Source organism: Lissotriton helveticus, chromosome 2_1 (genome assembly GCF_964261635.1).
Source record: "Lissotriton helveticus chromosome 2_1, aLisHel1.1, whole genome shotgun sequence".
NCBI lineage: Eukaryota > Metazoa > Chordata > Amphibia > Caudata > Salamandridae > Lissotriton > Lissotriton helveticus.
The window spans coordinates 780197782-780218226 of NC_136059.1; the positions used below are offsets into that span (position 1 = coordinate 780197782).

At 48.1% G+C, this 20445-nt stretch overlaps 1 protein-coding gene across 1 annotated transcript in view; it reads left to right on the top strand.

Annotated features, from left to right (window-relative positions):
- Window positions 1-20445, top strand: part of SLC25A46 (solute carrier family 25 member 46) — a 169973-nt gene that overhangs the window by 140179 nt on the left and 9349 nt on the right. The window contains exon 7 of the mRNA XM_078675493.1: window positions 4295-4352. Within this exon, the coding sequence (XP_078531619.1) occupies window positions 4295-4352 (58 nt within the window). The remainder of the gene's footprint in view (window positions 1-4294; window positions 4353-20445) is intronic.

Consider the following 20445-nt stretch of genomic DNA (forward strand, 5'->3'; position numbering starts at 1 on the left):
TATGGTGGCCTTTAGGAATTGTGTGGTCGAAAACAATTCATCTTGATTGGAGGTTGGAAGTGCTGGTCAACAGGAAATGTGGGGTGCCCACCTGTAAGCCTGGAAGTTCTCCCTGTGATTCATGACGAGTTACAAACCGAAGTGATGGTGAATATACTTTCAAGTTAGTGCACAATAACATTTGTAGTGCACAATAACAAATGGTACAGCAGACATGTAGACTGTCCTCTGATGCTGAGTGAAGAGTACTTCATGTAGGAGGAACTGTGATGGTGATCCTGTGTTCTGATGACTGCTGTGAAAAGGGTGCACAGCCGCTGATCTCACAAAGCCAGTGATGTTATAGAACATTTGCATCCTGCTTTTCCTCGAACTAAGTCCAGACAGTCTTCCAGAAAGAGCATTACTAAGTGTAAAAAAAAAAAGGCTTGGCCACTTAAGGTCTGGTGACCTCTTTTCGTCTTCTGGGGAACCTGAAGGTGATTGACATAAGGAGAAAACATGCACCCTCTCTGGTAGAGGCAGCCAAGGCTTTCCTACATGGCTTGGGTGGTGAGGGAAAGGTAGCTTTTTGAATGCTCTGTAATTATATGTAGTTTGAGATTCCTCTTTTCCTCCATTTCTGGGTTGTGCCTAGATTTAATGCTTGTCGAATTCAGAGTGTGGAATAGAGCGTTTCTATGGGAGTACTTGGAGAGAGACTGCAAGAGTTATCTCCCATGCCTATAGTGTGAATTTTTTTCTGTTGTGTCCCCTCCCACAGTCTCCCCGTTATTCTTCATTTTCTTACCAAACCACTGTATGTCTCATAATGTTGGTTCTTGAATTGCTGCCTTTTTCAGCTCTAAAGTAGCTTAAGGTTTTTGTGAGTTGGCTGTGTACGATTTGAATATGCACACCATTTGTAATCCCAGTAGTACTACGTTGTTTTGCTTGATAAGTCTTTTTTTTCATTTAAAAATAAAAACTAAATAGGTATCCAGTAATCTCCAGTACTTCTTCTAGGGAATGTGTATTATGCAAGGTATAAGTAGTATGTTAACATTAAACTCTCTTTATTTAGCAAAAACAGTTACTTCTTGGACAGACCAGCCACGATTACTGTAGAGTTTGCGATTTTTCCCCAGCTCAGCCCTACTTCTTGAAACAAGGATGAGTTGCATTATTAATAGTATTTAAAGCCCAGCCATTCCAGTTCCACCTATGTCCCTAAATGTTTGCGTTTTTATGAACTAAACAGAATTTTTGCCCTCGTCCTTCCATTATAAATCACGGCATGTATGGAAGCGCGAGTCCTATTCCTTACAACTTAGTAGAAGTCTTAGCTTTTAATATATTGCTTTATTTGTTTAAGTGGATCTCTTAAACTTTTGTGTAGAATCATACACATCTTGTAGTCCATGAAGGAGCTTGCCTGGTGAAAAGCAGTTCTTTTCCTCATGTCAAAAATGATGGTTGCACAGGCGGTTGCTGTGCTGTACAGATCTTTTTTACATCACATGTTTAGTTCATCATTTACTCTAACCTGCTTCAATGCATGCACTAGCCAAGACAGTTAGTTTGTAAGAAGTTTTTTAGAATATTTGAAGCAAATTCTCTGCATAGTATTCATTTATTAAAAAGTGTTATAATGCCATTTGGTCACTTCAGAGCTCTGTGGCCAAATTCTATCAGATGTGAACTTAGATGGTAGAGTCCAGTTGTTGGAGAAAGAGTCCCCATCTGATATTCTTCAGGCTCTGCCCACGGTTATGTGGAAGTAGGTTTATGTGAGCTGGAGCAGTTCAGTTTTAGACTATAACAAAACCAATATAGGGGCCGATTAGGATCGCGGTGAATCCGCATCCTCCGGGCCGGCGGAAGCCACCGCTGGCCCGGAGGATGCGGATTCACCGCTGCGGAGGCTCCAAAGACCCACCGCCAGATTAGGATGGTTGGTGGGTCAGGAAGACCGTCCGCCGCTTTTCCGCCGCGGTCGCATTCCGACCGCGGCGGAAAAGCTCTGATATGGTGGCGGTGTCTATCAGACACCGCCAGCCATATTAGGATGGGGCAGAAGACATGCTTTTCCGCGGCGGCTTTTCCGGCGTGGAAAAGCATGTGGTCTTTCGTTTTAGTGGGCTCGTTGTGAGCCCCCAGGGTGTTGGAGGGTGGGGGGTGCACATGGGGGGTACCTATGGTACCCCCCTGCATATGCATGCACAAAGCGGCAGGCACCGCCAGGTGCCTGCCGCTTTGTGCATGCATATGCAAAGCATGCACTTTTAACCTTGCGGCGGGCGTTGCTTCAAGCAGCACCTGCCGCAATGTTAAACATAGGGTATGTGACCGCCAGGGTGGCGGTCACATCCTAATCTGCATGGAGGGAACGCCGCAGCCCCTGCGGACGTTCCCTCCACCTCGGGGGTGGCAGACGGACGCAGGTCCGTCCGCCATCCTAATAGGCCCCATAGTGTGGTTCTGTTCGTAATGAAGGATCCCTGGGTAAGTCGATGTTTCATCGCTGAGATGGGAGTTACGCAGAGTGCATATTGGGGTGCTAGTTTTTGCTGGCTTATATCCTTGAGCCCTACTCCAGTAGGCTTTGTGTACAATGCAAAAAACGTTTAACTTTATCTTTGTATCTACTGTAAGCCTTGAACACTTTCAAATCGTGTTTTATGTTGACACTCATCCGATAGATCATATGCCTTATAGCCACATAGGGGCCTATTAGGATTGCGGTGAATCCGCATCCTCCGGGCCGGCGGAAGCCACCGCCGGGCCGGAGGATGCGGATTCACCGCTGCGGACCTCCAAAACACCACCAGCCACATTAGGATGGCGGTGTTATCAGCGGCGGACGGCGCCCGCCGCTGATCCGCGGTATGTTGTCTGTAATTTGGTGGCGGTGTCTTCAAGACACCGCCAGCCAAATTACGATGGGTGAGGAAACATGCTTTTCCGCGGCTGATTCTCCGCCGTGGAAAAGCATGTGTAGCCTTGCTTCTGGGGGCCCGTTGCGGGCCCCCAAGGTGTTGGGGGGTGGGGGTGCACATGGGGGGTACCTATGGTACCCCCCTGCATATGCCTGCACAAAGCGGCATGCAAATACAGTGCATGCAGTTTTAACATTGCGGCAGGTGCTGCTTCAAGCAGCACCCGCCGCAATGTTCAACATACAGGATGTGACCGCCAGGGTGGCGGTCACATCCTAATTCGCACGGAGGGACCGCCGCTGCCCCTGCGGACGGTCCCTCCACCTCTGGGGTGGCGGACAGACGCAGGTCCATCCGCCATCCTAATCGGCCCCATAGTTTTGAAGATTTTCAGTCTGTTGACTTACTTTCAATTCTCAAACCACGCCGGAGAGTTACAGAACGATGCTACCCTATTGATGCGGCTCATCACCATCTAGGACTCCTTCCATAGTCATTGTGAGTCCAACCCATGGTGGAAGGCCATTCTTGCATAAATCCTGACTGTCCCTTTTATCACCTTGTCCTGAGGAAGACCCGCCGTACTTATCAGTAAATCACACAACCCATCGTGTCGAAATGTCAACGTGCTTGTGAGAATCCTGACCCTAATTTCTCCGCCTCTCGTGAAATGGAAACTTAAAACTTCAAGCGGTGCAGAGCTTTGTGTACCAAGGGATGGATGTCTTTTGGATGACCAGTTTCAAGATTGCTTACAGCACTGTATATATATTGGTCACATTCAGCACTTTTTGTTCGCACTTTTTTCACCACATCACTTGCGCCGTTGGAACAAATTACATATTCATGAACCTTGACAGCCTGTTAATGTAATTTTGACACAATAAAATGTAAAGAACATATGGATTTATCCTTAAATACAGACCTTGATTGATTTAATGTTGGTGTGTTTTTGTTTTTGTTCTTGTTTCTTTGATTCATGGTATTTGCCTTTTCTTCCCTTCGCTTTTCATTGATTATTACTGAAAGGTTTGAGTATTATTATTCATTTAACCTAGAATCAATTCGGTACCCGACAGAACCCACATTTTCCTCATTTTCATTTACTTTGGGAGTGCATTTTACATAATATTACAGTAGTTTTTATGGTGCCATAATTATGGCCCATGCCAGCTGTGCTTAGAGGTCTTTTTGTCACAAAATGGGCTCAGAGTTGCATTTATTTGCGAATTTATCATTTACCTGAAAAGAAATGACCATTGGAATGTGAATAAAATGATGTAGTTTAACTTGTATAGTAAAACGTTTCAGTTATGTATATAAAAGTATGTGCTTATTTTATTTTCACGTAAACTGTTTTTCTTATTTTCCAATAGGCTGACTTATGTGATAGCAACTCCGTTTTACTCAGCAAGCCTAATAGAGACTGTGCAGGTAACAGATTATGGTCTATATTGTATATCTAGTCAATGTACAGCATATTAATAAAGAGATAGGAAGTTGTGTATCTATACAATAAATATGAGTTAGGACAGGATGGGCACTACAGAATGGATAAAATGTGAACTGTATTCTAGCATGTCCATGTACCTAAAACAAATTCTAAAGGGAATGCATTTTTCCTCAACCTTTGGACTATGTGTCTCCTGCAACTAGGTCTACTCTTGAAGGTTGAGTTATGAAATGAATTATGCTATGCTTTAAGAGTGGTTGAATCTGCAAATTGAATGATTGACAGGAGTTGATACTCTAGGGAGACTTTCAACTTACCCTGGCTGATGAGAGTCACAGAATTTGTTAATGCATTTTTAGGTTTAACTTTATTTTTATTGACATACTGCTGCAAAGAGAAACATATACCTCTAGTAGCCCCTTCCTTAGTCTTGTTTCTACCCCCGCCCCATAACCTACATTTCAACACTTTGCGTCTTCTGTGCGGGTGCAGTCCAGGATAGTCCCTCCAACTTTGTGAGGCGCTTCTTTGAGATATCTGTGTTACGATATAACTCAAAGTCACAAAAACTCAACAATGTCAAAAAGATTTTCAAACCCTCCCCTTCCCTCCCACTTACTGGTGTGCCAAAGGCCCGTCCCAGCTTTGGAACAGTGTGCGTAGCAACAATGGAAGTTCAAATCAGGATTCAGTGTTGAATTCCTCCGGAGCTGTGAGTCGAAGGAGACAAAGGTACTTTGGTCATGTGATTTGGTTCATTTCGGTGGCCAAGGGAGACACTATTGGCCGCCAAACTTCTCTGAACCACTTTGTGAAAGTAGTAAGGGAAGCCTGTATTCGCTCCATACCTAAGATGTTCCATAGTCTGTGTAGCCACCCCGTATGCGTCGGTAATGTCTGCACCCCCTAGTGCGGTAAGATGTTTTGGAGGGCTGCCCCTAAGACCAACCCCATCTGCTTCCCCCTCCTGGACCTTAGGGGATAAGTGAGTGAGTTGGGGAGTCCCAGCACAACATAGACCGGGGTTCTCGGGATTTGCGTCTTGAATTGTCTATCCACGTCATCTAGGATCTTGGACCAGTATCCTGTCAATTCCCTGCAGTCCCATAACAAATGCACTAACGTGCCCTCTTCCCCACAACCTCTCCAGCAAGTTGGGCTGCGGTCTGGGTTCCCCTTATTGAGTCGTACCGGCGTGAAGTACCAGTATGTGGCTATCTTGACAGTGGTTTCCCTGCTGGCAGTGTTGCGTGCTGTATGATTGACTCTATAATAGATGTCACCCCATTCTTTCTCCATGAGGTCCCCAACTCTGTCGCCCAGCGTTTCTGACTAGCAGTTGGCTGCGTCTGAATTGGTGTTCGCAGCATATCATATCATTCAGAGATAATTTTCTTGTCCGTGTTCCTCGTCACTAACCACTTCTCATATTTTGTCAGTTTCCGATTTACGTGTGGTTACACCTCGGAGTGGAGGAGCCAATGACGAATCTGGATATAATGTAACCTTTCAGTTTCTGGGAGAGAGTGATCATGTCGCAGATCGGGAAACTGAATAATCCCTTCCACATCAAATAAGTGCCCTGTCGCTTTACACTCTGTCGCCCACCAGGCCGAGAACGCCCTCTCATCAATCCCTGGCATAAACTCCCTATTATCAAATGAAGGAGTCATGGGGGATGGAAAAGAATATCAAAACCGTCTAGTGGCCACACCATCCCAAACCCGCAGCGTTGTGTTTGTGATGAGTGAGCCCTGAAGATTTATAGGTCTATCCGCCCGTTTGAGTAAAGGGACTTTCCACAAGGAGAGTTTCGCCAGTGCCCTGTCCTGGAATAGCCATATATTTTCCGATTCCGGTCTGCTCCACTCCACCAAGTACCGAAGCTGTGCCGCCTTAAAGTAAGCCAGGACGCTCGGGATTCCCAGGCCTCCCTCCTCTGGCCTCAGATAGCCCAATTCCCTCTGCATACGGAGGGTGCTTCTGCCCAGCCCAGACAAACTGGATTATTGCCTGTTGCAGTTTGTGCATTGTCCCCTGTAGGGGCCAGACCAGGAGTGTCTGGAAGAGGTATAACGCTTTGGGACGGATAGACATTTTAAATGCTGCTACCCGGCCAAGCAATGACAGCTGATGTTGCTTCCAATTTTGAAGCTCCCTGGTGACCTGGTCGACTAATGTGGAGTAGTTCAGTGTGACCGTCTGTGCTATGGATGGAGTCAGTTCTTGCCCCAGGTATGGGATAGACTTTATGATCTGTATCCCCGCATAGGTGTCCCTATCCTTCCTCAAGGTTACCCCGCACTGGTCTAATCGGAGGATCATTGACTTCCTGACGTTAACTAGGAAGCCAGCGACCTGGCTGAAGGATTCCAACTCCTGCAGGAATGCTGAAACTGAGTCAGCTCTAAGGCTGCTATAATATCGTCCGCGTAGAGGCTTATTGTAGGTCTCTCCCTGCCAAAAGGGATGCCCAAGATGTTGAGGTTATCCCGTAATCCTTGTGCCAGCGGCTCAATGTATAAGGCAAAGAGAAGGGGCGACAACAGGCACCCCTGCCTCGTCCCTCTTTGGATCTCAAAGGGGCTGCTCAAAAGCTCGTTCACTTTGATAGTTGCTGTGGGCGCGCTATAGCAGCTTGACACCCACACCCTGAATCGGTCCTCCAAACCTAATCGAACCAAGGTTTTGTCTAAGAAGGCCCAGTCCACCCGATCAAATGCCTTCCCGGCGTCTACCGACAACAGTAGGGTGTCCATATGCGTGCAGTGAGCCGTATCTACCAGATGGAGAATTTGTTTGGTATTATCGTTACGCTGGCGGTATGGATAAACCCCGACTGGTCGGGCTCGATAATGTCCTGCATTAAGGGGCCCAGCCTCGCCGCTAAAATGCTGGTGAACAACTTCAAGCCAACGTTGAGAAGGGACACAGGACGATGAGAGCCGCAGAGGGATTTATCCTACCCAGGTTTGGGAAGTACCACTATCGAGGCTGCCATCATATCAGAAGAAATAGTTCCTGACCCTGTAAAGGAATTAAAGTGCTGCGTCGGGAGCGGGGCTAAGATATGGCAGAAAGATTTATAGAAACCCGCCAAGAAGCCATCCGGTCACAGCAATTTCAAGAGCTTGAGGCGCGATATCGTCCCTATCACTTTGTTCACCCAGATCGGTGCTTCTAACAACTCTGCCTGCCCCTAAGCTTGTGCCATCGTGTTCGCCCCCTGCAGGTACTTTGTTATGTGAGAGCCTGAGGGGGGTCTCTCTCCGATAGAGGTCCGAATAGAATAGAATTCCTGAAAGACCCTGGCGATCTCCTCTTCTCCTTCGACCACCTCCCCCCTAGCATTCTTAAGCGACTGGACCTTCGTCAGCTGGGTGCGGGCCCTAAGCTTGCTCGCCAGCATGCGCCCCGTCTTGTCCCCTCCGATATAGTAGGAGTGCTTAATGCGGAGTGCTGCATATTCAGCCCTATCGATGTCAAGCCCCGCAAGTTGAGCCCCCGCCACCTTCAGCTGGCGCCAGACCCTTGGGGCCCCAGTCCTGCTGTGCACCCTTTCTAACTCTACCACTTGGGCAGTGAGGTGGTCACTTTTTTTATTTGCGCTCCCTATTCTCAGCTGCAGAGATGGCTATCAGCTCCCCGCACCACCACCACCGGTTTAAGGGCCCCCCACAGCGTGGACAAGGTGATGTCTGGTGAATCATTCAGATCCAAGTAATCTGCGATGCATTTGTGTATCTGTTTCGTCACCGCCTCTCTATGGAGCATGCTTTCCCGTAATTGCCAGCTACCCGTCCGTCTACGTATCTGGGGCACCCGGAGGGACAGCGTCCGGGCACGAGAGTGCTGTCGGAATGTCTACATCCCCCACCAAGTCAAATAGTTGTGTTGAGCATATCAAGTGGTCAAGTCTGACATAAGTACCATGTTCATGTGAATAGAAAGAGCATTGAGAGGTCTGCGGATGAGCCACCCGCCAAATATCTACCAGTCCCCTAGATTGTAGCCAGGTCTTCCCTTCATGAGACAATTCCCCGGTCGGGGTGTAGCGATGACCTGATCTGTCCAGGGTGGCATCCATGACTAAGTTAAGGTCCCCTCCCACCACCAACCACCGCTCCTGTGCGCTCATGACCTCTGAGAGAGCCGCCTTCAAAGATTTCTCCTGACCTGAGTTGGGTGCATACAGTGACCCCCACCACAAGAGAAAATCCCCCAGTCCAGAGCTTGTAGGCTAGGAGACGGCCTTTAACTTCAGCTATTTTCTCTCCCACTCGCCCCGCAAATCGCTTAGCGAGCAGTATGGCCACTCCCGCATTTTTATCAGAGGTGGAAGAATAGAATTGTTGGGAAATCCCTGGACCGCATCTGGTGCCAGTCTCTGGAGAGGAGATGGGTCTCCTGGAGGAGACACACTTCGGCTCCAAGGTTCTCCAAATAAGACAGAATGGATTTCCTTTTCATAGGTTTGTTTAGACCCTTCACATTGAGGGTAACTACATGCAGGTGAGAGTGTGACATGTTGTAGGATTGGAGCGTGACCTCGGTTCCCGGGGGACTCTTATCCCGCTGCTCCGCCGTGAACTCTCCCCCCCCCCCGGTCTAGTCCCCCCTGATTCGTACATTCACATGGTAATCCCCATTTGCAGCACACCAGTTCTCTGCCCCCTCCCTCCCTAACCCCAACCTAGAACCCCCAACACCCCTCATATCATCCAGTGCCTGCAGGGCATAATCGCATACACCTGGAAAAAAAAGTGTAAGGAGCATTTTGTGGCCCAAAGTTCCTCGTCTCCCCGCTCCCATTGACCGCTCCCCCCCTGCCCCGCTTATCTCTGATGCTTGGACTCCTCCCAGCAGAGATCACAAGCTATCTTGAGAGGCGGTGTCCCTAAGCACTGTCTCTAAAGCTGATTGCTTCTCTTGTGCCATGGTTGTGGGGTCTTCCAACGCTCTCGTTGGGGCCTCCGGTCTTGACTGGGCGTATCCTCTTTGCTGTGGTGTTCCAAGTCTAGGATCTTGCATGCGTCCTGTAGGGATTTAAGTTGGGGAAGCTTGCCATTCCACTGTAAGATCAACCTGAATGGGTGGCCCCAGGAATAGGCCACCCCCTGCTCCCGCAAGTGCGTGGTCACTGCTCGGAACTCTTGCCTCTTCTGTAGGGTGATAGAAGCCAAGTATTGATAGAGTGCTATTGGATGGCCTTGGTACGTGATCAGATGTTTCGCCCTGGCCTCCCGCAGAATGTGTTCTTTGAGAAGATAGTCCGGTAGGAAGGTCAGGATGTCTGGCGGGGGTGCCGGAGCCCTTGCGCCCCGTCGATGCGAATCTCAAAGTCCGTGGGGACCCCTAGTTTGTCCCAGAACATCTCCTACAAATACTTAACCATGTTCGAGCCCTCTTCGTCCGATGGGACCACCTTCACATGGATATTATTCACATGGATATTATTGCGCCTAGAGCGAGTTTCGAGGTCCTCTGTGTGTGCTTGGAGATCAATCTGCTGAGCCCTGAGACGAATCCCCTCTCCTGGTGCTGCTCCACCTCCTCATCTCTGGCCTGCTCCTGGTCTTCTATGCTCGCCACTCTCTCTCCGATCGCATCCATATCTCGTCGAACCTCCTTCACTTCCCCTGCGACTTCTCCTTTCCCAGCCAGCCCCAGTCACACTCCTCGGCTGGCTTCCCTCCTGGGTTACCCGGTGGACCCCCTGAGGCCCCTCCTGCGACTGTTAGGGAGGATATGGTATGGGAGGTCTGTAGGCACGAGCGGTCGTCACGTGTCGAAAACAAAACATGTGGCTCAGCTCCTTGTCCATAGGCCGCTGTCCTATCCTCCGCTGCCCTTCAACCCGGGATATGGGGGTCCTTTCCAGTCGGTCCGCCCTCTCGCACTGCTGTATATCTGTCTTGTAGCCCCCGGGCCACCACCACTATTCATGGGCTCCTCTTGCAGATTAGGCACCCTCTGGCCCTGTGGCCTCTCCCCCGCGGTGCCGACGACCACGCTGCCTTTCCACTTGTCCTGCTCTTCCCAAGTCTTAGTGGTGCTGCTCCAGCAGCCCCTAACTACCTTTCTCTGAGACGTTCATGCTCTGTTACATCAGTATGCATCACATCGGTCTCCGGATTGTCTTCAGACTGCTCCGCAGTTCCTAGGCTCTGGCTCCGGATCGGCTGCATCTGCCACCACGTAGGTCCGCTGCTGGAACCAGCCGATAGGCCGCAAAGAAGATATCGGCAACACAAGTCCCGAACACTTCTTCCCCGGGACTTGCTCCCCGCTCTGCTGTCCTCACGTTTCTGGGGGGGAGCCCCATTGGGATCCCCTTTTCTCTCTACTCCCGAACGCTAGGTCTCCATGCGCTGGGTCCCCGGTCCTCTTAGGGTTGTGCTGTGGCTCACCTCAGTCACCTCGTGCCATACAGCTTCCACCCATGTCTCGCACCTACGATGTGAGGTGCGCGGCCTTCTGCAGTCGTCCCGCGGCCCACCAGGCACCTCTGCACATCCACCACCCACGCCGTCATGGGCGTCCGATCTCGGGGGCCCGCTTGTGTCACTCGCTTCCCGGTGCAGATCGACCTTCTCCTCTACTCCCGGGCCCAGACGGCTCCCTAGTCACCACTCCTGCCCGCGGGCACCAGTCGACCGCTCTGGCCGATGCTCTTCGAGGGAGTGCTGCCGCAACGCCTCTTTACTCTGCTCTGCCCCGTCCACTGGAGGTCCCGGGCTGCTCGCAGCTCTCTAGGCCTCACTTTGCGCCATGCACCTTGGCGCCCGCTCTCGCAGGGCAATGCTGGTCGCTGTTCAGGGCACCCTGCCGCGCCCCTCACCTGGCACAGCAATTCCTGATGGGCTCCCGTCTGGCCCTACGGTACCTCTATCAGCTCTCAGGCTTGGTCTGTGCCCTCACCGACCCAGCCAATCCGGTCAGGTCTGGCCAACTTTTCCATCTCCCTGCCTCGCGGCTGCGCGGGACACGCTTCGCTCTCAAGCAGGCCTCCAGCCCGAGTTTCTCGCTGTAATCTGTGTTGGCGGGCTGAAGGAGTGCCCCCCCCACCCCTTGAGTCCGGACCGCTGGAGGGTATAACTCGCTGCTTTGGGCCGATTGGGCGCCCGGGAGCAGGGCGACGATGTGAAACACGTCTTACCCGCTCGCCATCTTGGCCACGCCACCCGTTAATGCATTTTTAAATGTGTATAGCAACTGACTCTGCTTCGGAGACCATATCAGAACGAGAATTGAAAACAATTGTATGGTTACTTCTATCCGCGGACTTGTCACCTTTACAAAATCCCTGGATCTGGAAGATTGAGCAACATTGCTCCCATGCACCGAATTTAGGTGCTGTGCAGTTCCGCATTGATTTCATTCCAGTCTGGAAGTGACTGTGGAGCCACATATAAGCTCTACTCCTGTGAGCCGATGTCATTTATTTTTCTCTGCACCTTTATTGATCGATTTGGAGCGTACTCCTAACTTTTTTTTCAACAGTTTTTTTACTTACACAATGCTGCTTTTTTCTTGTGTGCTAATGTTTCTGTGTTTTTGTAAGGTGAGGGTGTTTTTATAGAGGGCCTGACCGCGACCTTCCTTGATTACTACTTCAGGAAGGCTGATGACAGCCAGGTTCAGCGATCTCACACTTAATGGTGCCCTTTTTTGGATGCTCCTGCTTGAAACCAACGTCATTGCTACATGCTGTGGCAGCCATCACCTAACAAGAAGACTGTGTCAGGCGAACAGCCAGAAAATTTGATTTGAAAGAGAACTATTCCAAACTGCTTCTGAAGCATGAGACAGAGGATCCACATCCCTTGTCTTGAAAATGTGTGTACAATTGAGATCCAAACCACCCCATGTTGTTCCAGTTCCACAGCCAGCCTACCCAAGGTGAGGGGGAATCACCTGAAATCTGCACATTCTCCTGGAGGAGCTGAGTGTTGACCTAGAGCATAGAAGCCTGCCTGCTGAAAGGGAAGGAATGTACCTGACCCAGCAGAAGGAGACCCTGTCCAGAATGAAGCACAGGGTGTTCCCAGCATGGGAAATAGTCGGAGACAATGAACGAAGGGAAGGCAGCAAAGCCTGCAGTGACCTGGTTGTGGAAGGTGTCCCCCAGTCTCCCCAAACAGTTCTGGCTGTGAGCCGCATCCAGCTTTCTGCAAAAATAAAGTATGGAGCGTGATCGGCACTCCACTCGCTGTAAGTAAGAGATTGGAGCAGCCACTGATTACTTTGCGGTCTGAATGCGCCTTCATAACCGAGGTAAGCACCTTGATTGCCTGCAGTCCTCAAATGCCAAAGTGCTCAGTGAAGTCGATCGACCAGGAGACCAAAGTTTCTATAAAATCAACTTATCTGCACCCAGTCCGGTGAGGCCACAGCTGCCTAAAGTTAGCACTGCTGCAGGGGGCCTCTTATGGAAATCTTCAACATTTTCAATTTCTAAGTGAGGCAACTGCCTCTGCTCCGGCAACAAAGAAGCTGCGGCCACAGTAGCAGTACCGCACACGCCCGAACAGCAACTATAGGATGCGGGTATCTGTAGGGCTTGAGAACTCTAAATGATCTATACCACCATAATGATGACTCCAGAACATCGCCCTACTACAATATCTTCAATACATCTATATCTGTAGTCGATATTTATACATACAGCTGTTAGGTAGGTGGAGCCTGAATGATGCAGACAGTGGTTTATGAACTGAGACTTTTTACGAAAAACAACAACCGGTGAAAAGGATACTGAACTGTTGGGCGAGTGAGTGAACTGCACCTGTGCCTGATCAGCACCATTTCCCAAATTACACGCCAGTGATTAGAGACTCTGGGGAAACTATTAGCAAGAGAGAGTATTTAAGGGTGTAGGACCTCAAGATCCCAAACAGAATTTCAGCTCTGTGTTGCATTCCCCTCTGCACTGTGTGGTATTCTGTCATGCTGTATGAATACTAAATCTGGGAGGGGTGTTTTAAGCAAGGTGACAGAGCAGATGTAGCCAACACCTCAGACATCGTTTTTTTACTACACTACTAAAGTGTTAACCTGCACTCACTGATGTTTCCAGTGTAAACTATTAGTGTTCATCAGGCCTCTAGTTGCTAAAAGCTTTCGGCCTCTGCGGGCATTTGCTGACTTCATTTATCCTGCTCTAAATCCAGCAACCGATCCTTAAACACTACAGATATACTCCCTCATTTCCTTGATGGGTACATATTGGTACCGAAGTAAAAGAATATCCACATTCTCGGCTGGCGAGAGATGGGAGGCCTCTGGCCTAGTGGGAGGGGGCTCATAGGCACACTGGGTTGGACTCCACGACAGGCTGCACAGCTGCTACAGGAGAAGGAGAGTCCCGGCAGAGAAGAGGGAACCCTCACATGTTTGGAGGCTCCTGGACTTCGGGTGAGCCTGCTCTGGCGTCACCAGGGGTGACCAGGAAAGAATGTGCACAACTGGCTTGGAGACAACCTGCCACCGCCCAATAGCACCTATTGGCGGGCCCGGGGCTAGACTGCACAGGTGTAGCGGCGGGACGGGTCAGCCCCAGAGAGGTGCAAAGCCCATTCCTATAACTAACTTGCGAAGAGACACATAGGCATGCTTGGGCGCCGGGGACTGGCCCGCTCTAATCTCACATAGGCAATCACTGCAGGGGAGTCAAAGTACTTGGATGGAGACATGCCCATTACCCTGGAGAGTGAGCTGTGATTGCTGGAGCGGGAGACAATCTGCACTCATTGACTGAGAGTCAGCCCCAGCGGACCATGCACTCCTTGGTGGGGGATGGGCAACCACTTGAGGTAAGCCACAGAACACAGAGGAAGGAAAGAAATTATAATGATGCCTTCCAGGAGCACCTGCAAGGAATGTATACCCAGGGGCCCACACCTGCATGGGAACATACACGACTATGCATACACAGAGAACGACTCTCAAGGCTGTCTGTAGACGACAGGGAGGAATTAGACCAACCTCTCACAAGTGCGGGACTGAGCAGTGCTGAAGGATATGCAGGATAGGAAAGCCCCAAACGCAAGTGGCATCAATTGTAATGATACCCAAACCAGGATGGGATCTAGGGGAGATAGTGTATCGACCTCTGTCCATGATCAACGCCAACATGAAGATTATCTGAAGTACTAGCTCGCTGGCTCACATGAGTAATACCGACATTCTTGCATGAGATAAGGCGGGGTTCATACCAAATTGAAGCACGATTCTCAATTCACAGAGACTGGCACGTGTACAATATTTCCTATTCACCCACAGCTTGGATTGTATAGTGGTTTCGCTTGATCAAGAAATCCTGTGATACAGTGCGGTGAAACTATTTGTTCCAAGTATTGGAGGAGATGAACTTCTGGCCTCACTTCCTGCACTTGGTGAAACTGTGGTATACATTCCTGGGTCAATTTTGGTGAACTGGTATCCCAACAATGGGAGCTGGGCAGGTGCACATGTCAGGGTTGCCCTTTTTTGCCCCTGCCGTTTGTGCTAGTCGTGAAACCACTAGCTAGCATATTTTACTTAGAAATGGATAATACGTCATGAGCGGGCCAGTAGACGTGAGGGAAGCGGAGGGACCCGAGACGGTTGATGGGAAGCACGGGGAGAGCTGTAACAGCTGAACAATTAGAATGTGGAAATAATGGTGTACACTTGGACGGGAGAGGGCAGGATACGGGTTCGGGGACGTGGGGTCACTAATTGATGATGGCATGCATGTTCTGGATACTGCCTTGTGGGAAAAATGCTACAAACGCTCTTAAAGATTGGACTGACAATGTGATGTTGCCTCCTGAGGTTATAACAGTTTATATGTTGGGGACTGGGTGGGAAGGGGGGGGGGGGGTAAAACAGAAACGCAGATGCAAGGACTTCCTGCTGAATTGTTGCACTTGTCCGTTGTTACTATGCCTATATTGCTTTTACGGATAGCGCCGCCCATCCTCCGGGATACGGGTCTGCTGGCTGTGTAATGTTTTACTCATCAACCTATATCTTGTCAATGTCAAAGCAGGAATGTTGCTAAGAATGATTATGCACTGTATGTTTCTGCAATAAAAAATATTTCCCCCCAAAAAAAAGAAATGGATAATACGGGCATTGAGATAGGCCTCGCAACACATGGGGTGTCACTGTATGCGTATGACACCCTGGTATATATGAAGGACACAGGGGCTCTGACTTGCACCTGCTGCAGCTTTTTGATCCGTTCGGGATATTCTCTGGCTTGTTTACTAATCAGTCCAAATCGTGGCTGTTCCCCATGGGGTATTGACACATAGAGCAAGAATAGAACTTCCGGATCTGGGTATGGTATGGCAACCTGGCATCTTTTAAACATCTAAGTATACATGTGTCTCACACAGCTCAGGAGGATATGGAGCTAAATATTTAGAGGGTTGTTCACGGTATGGAACAATCTCTTCTCTTCTGGTGGAAACTCCCACTGTCCTTTGCAGGGAGTGTGGAACTTAGTTAGATGATCCTGCTACCCAGCTGTCTGGATGTCTTCCAGGGGGTGATGTGTCTACTTCCTAGATCTGTCTTCTGCAGGATTGACTCAGTACTGAAGGGACCCATATGTAAACTGGGCACTCTGAAACTTCCCTATGAGTAGGAAGGATTAGTCCTCCCAGATTTCGAGTACTATTATTTAGCTTCTAAGATGAAACATCTACTATGGCGGAGGGACGAGCATGCTAATAAGGAAAGGAATCGCTTGGCAGGGTGCTACCCCCTACACGATCTGACCTCAGCACTCTTGGTGCTAAAATGAGGAGACCAAGTAATCTCTTTACTTAATAGAGCTAATGTTTGGGCTATATTCTGTAATTGTGTTTGGTGGGGACTGGCCCCACTTTCTATTTGATGAAGAAATATGGAGCAACCCTTGTTCTCATAGGTTGAAACGGACAGCTGAGATTGCGGAGTGGATTTATTGAGGGTTAGGGAAGCTGGATAACGTATGACAAAGGACCCTTCATAACCTTTGAATAGGCGAGGCAGAAATTTACAGAGGTGCTGGGTGTGAAGATGACTGCCACAGCCCGACCCTGTTTGGTAGGATTCCTGGGATGACCACTGGAACTGAACACAATGCAATCAATCAATAAACTCGCTGATGGGTGCAGGCGAGTGGGTCTGTAGTAAAGGGCATTGTTACAGGACAGAATGATGGGGACCATTGCTATTTGGTTCAAGTGAGAATGCGACGTACTCCACTGACCAATTCAAACTGGACCAAAGTTTTGTTGTATCATAAGATCGTGTCCAGTAACACCCGCTTACTCCTGTTCCAATTTAGGAACTACATCAGACCTACCATGCAGCACATATCCTTAGCAAAATATATTCAGCACAGACACGAGTGTCCCTGATGTCCATAGGGTGTGGGAAATCCTTCTGCATATCAATTAGACCAGATCTGTGGTCAGTGAATACTGGAGAAAGGTTGTGATGGCACTGGCCTCGGTGCGAGGGGTTCAGGTAAACTAATCTCTACATTTTAGTATATGGGGTCTACATTCCAAATCTAAGAAAGGGAAAATCTGCTATAAGTTGCTGTCATTGATAATATTATTAGCCAAGTGCAGGATTATAGCCCACTGGATACGGCTGCAAGGCCTCTCTTTGCAGTTCGGTGTCTGGGTAGCTCTTAGCTGAGGAGGTCGGGATGAAAACGATGCAGACCTAAGTTAAAGTTCACGATGACTAACAGTGGTGACACAAAATGGAAGCTGGACTCTGAGAGAAAGATTTCAGCTGCGTCTCATACCTCCTTCTCTTCAAAAAACTGAACAGGACTCTCTTTACAGTCTTTCGATATATATGCAGAATGTACTAGATAAACATTCTTCTGTTTACGTACAAAGTTGTATTCTATTGCTTAGTGGTTTTCCCGCAATAATGTAACTGGTTTTGGCTACTGATGAAAATTAATACTTTTGGAAAAAATAAAAAATATTAGAAAATCTGGCCTTTTCAGTGTGTGCCCAAAGTTTGTTCGACTGGAGTTAGAATACTAAGTCTGACCACTTCCCTCCCAAGGTATGCACTTTCCCCAATTTTTGTTAAAATTGAGTTATAATAGTAATTCTAACCAATCTATGCACTCAAAATATGGATCATCACCCCTTTATCCATCAGGAGCACCCTAACATGCTTTATTTTAAAATAGAGGTGAAGACACACCTCTTTAAAGAACACTACATCAAAATGTATTTACAATCAACAAACCAGCTACATCGCCTATCACTTGTTTGCTTCATATTTCTCTTTGCCCTGTAAGGACTCTCCTGCCTTTTCGCTAGGTTAGCACTATAGAACTACCACAAATATACATAACCCACCCCGAATGTATGCATTTTCTACAGTGTTGGTTCAGTTGAAGTTAGAATAGTGTATTTTAAACCTCCAATGTGTAGTTTCCCACATATTGCCAGGATTTTATTTAGAATAATGTACTTGAATTTTGAGCATATTTAATTTACAGTAATAGATATATGCTGGTCCAGACCTCAAACTCAATATTATTTTTGTATTAAAGAATCTTGGGCACACAAAGCATCTGTCTCTGGCCACTGCTGTTGATTTCAAAGTGTCACACTTCCCCAACATGGTTACCTGCAATGGAGGCTTAGCCATTATCCTTAAAGACTCATTACCTGCTACAATATTCCCACTCAGCATTTCAGATGACTGAGATTCTCAGTCTGAAAATTATCATATCTCCTGCCTCTATGCTTGCTGCTATCCTGGTTTATCAGCATACAGCCTCAACTGCTAATTTCCACCAGGTCTTATCTGACTTCTGCACCGCTTCCTCGCAGTTCTACATGTTCTCTATTTCTAAGCAATTTTGACATTTTGGCTGATTGTCCTCATTGCCCTATGTCTCCTAATCTCCTCGAATCCACACCACCTGTGGCCTCACCCATTGCCGAAGCCATACCATACATCAATGTTTCTCCCTTCCAGATCTTATCAGTTCCTCAGTTCGACAACTTCTGTGGTCTAACAACTCTAGTATATTTAGTTCCTTTTTTCACCTGGCTTCTCATGGATATCCTTGTGCTTCCATTCCGTTGACCCATAACGACCATGGCGCAAAATCTCATGGCAGGTCCTCTCCTACCCTGTGTCTCTCACAGCTCACCTCACTTGGGCTCTTCCACAGTGGGTGCAGCTTAATTTTCACCCACAACTTCCCCTTCCTCCATACTTGACTCTTGCTCTGCCCCCTGGTTCATAGCATACACTCTAAGGCCTTAAATGAAAAAATCAGAATTGTACAATTGCTTATTAAACTGACCTGCTGTGACTCCACCATCTCACTTTCTTAAGGTCTGTGTAACTCTTTTCCTCATTTCCTATAAGAAAGTCTCCTTTGTTTGCAGCAGCTCTGACCTTGGAACTTGGCCATTTGTCTTCTCTCACTTCACTCGTTTCTGCAAGTACAGCTTACTTCTCCCTCTCTTAAGAGAGGTGCATTTGCCTACTACTTTCAGCTAAATCCTGATACTCTCTGGGACCGTTGTTTTTCCCTTGTCTTCCATAAAGACTCTGGTGCTGTTGCCCCATCACCACATGCCCTCTCTAATTTCTCTCTGCAAAATACCAAGCTCCCTCCCTTTTGAAACATGCCTTAGTTTTTCCCTCTTGTAAAAGCCGAACCCTGGTGCTGGTGTCCACAGCTACATCCACACTGCCACCCTTGTTCCACTTCTCATCAAAATCCTCCAAAATGTGAATGCTCAACTATTTAACTCCTTTAAAGCACACTAGATCCTAGATATTTTTCAATCAGAATTCCATCCTCTGTGTAACCGAGAAACCACACTTATGTTGGTTCTTGATGAACTCCATCTTCTCTCAAGCCTTGGGGGCGTTGCTACCTTATTGCTTCTCACCCCGTCGCCAGATTTGGATATGGGTAAACACACCGTGCTCCTTTCCTATCTGGGGTCTGTGGATGTCCATGATGAGGACTGTGTCTGGGTCGGAATCTGCCTGAGGAACCAGAATCAAAGTATTAACCTCTCTCCCTTTCCATTCTGATTCTCTTTCCTTTGTCCATGTAGTTTCTCAGGATTCTTCCTCAGTCTCACTCTCTTCAATAGTTAGATCGCTCTTTCTGCCCAGCTGATATCCTTTGTTTCTCTTGTTTACTACATGACATACTCCGCTTCTTATCCAGCTGGGCTGTGCCTCTTCAAATGTATATAACTTCTTGTGTCTCACTCCCCTGGTTTCCTGGATGCACTACAGCTCCCTAAAACTTAATATAGAGAAAATGGGTATCCTTCATGAAAGGAAAAGATGCCTTCTGACTGGTGGTGGCCCGAAACCCAGTCTCCATAGGTCTTAATATTGGTATCTACCCTGGTCGCAATCTTTGTGTCTGCTAAGATCAATTAATTTCCCTGTTGGCCCTTGTTTTACTTCTTTGTACAATTTTACCCATCTTCCTGCTAATCAGGCAATAGTCCAGCCACGGTACGCTCCCACCTGGATTACTGTAATTCTTTGTATTAAGGTCTCTATTCTATCCAGTATCTACAGCACATCCAGAACTCCACAGTTAGATGTTGCCACTCTCCCTCTCTTTTCTGGCTCACAGAAAGTCGAATTTTCTCTTCTGCCAAAAATCTTAGGCAGAGCCCAAGAAGGGTCCTGCTCTCTGCGAGTGAAGAGCTACCTTCAATAGCAAAGGGGATACACTCTCCCTTGTTGAGCAAATACCCCACCAATAAGTATCCCTTCTTTTATCCTTATTGCTTACAAAGGCTTACCTTTCAGAAAAGTCTCTGCCGGTACAGAAATACAAATATTTTTTTCTTTTGTTAGACCCTCACCCTCTCTAGTTGTGGCATGCTTCATCATCACGTCTCATACTGGTCCCCATAAATCAGGATCCGCTCGACCACATTTCAGTGAGCCTTTTGTATATTCTCAGCCGGGGTCCTAAAAAGATAAAAATGCATCAAACCAATCTCTGTATCCCTTTATCAACTGTTGTTTGGGTATGATTAAAAAACGTCCTAAAGTGGAGGT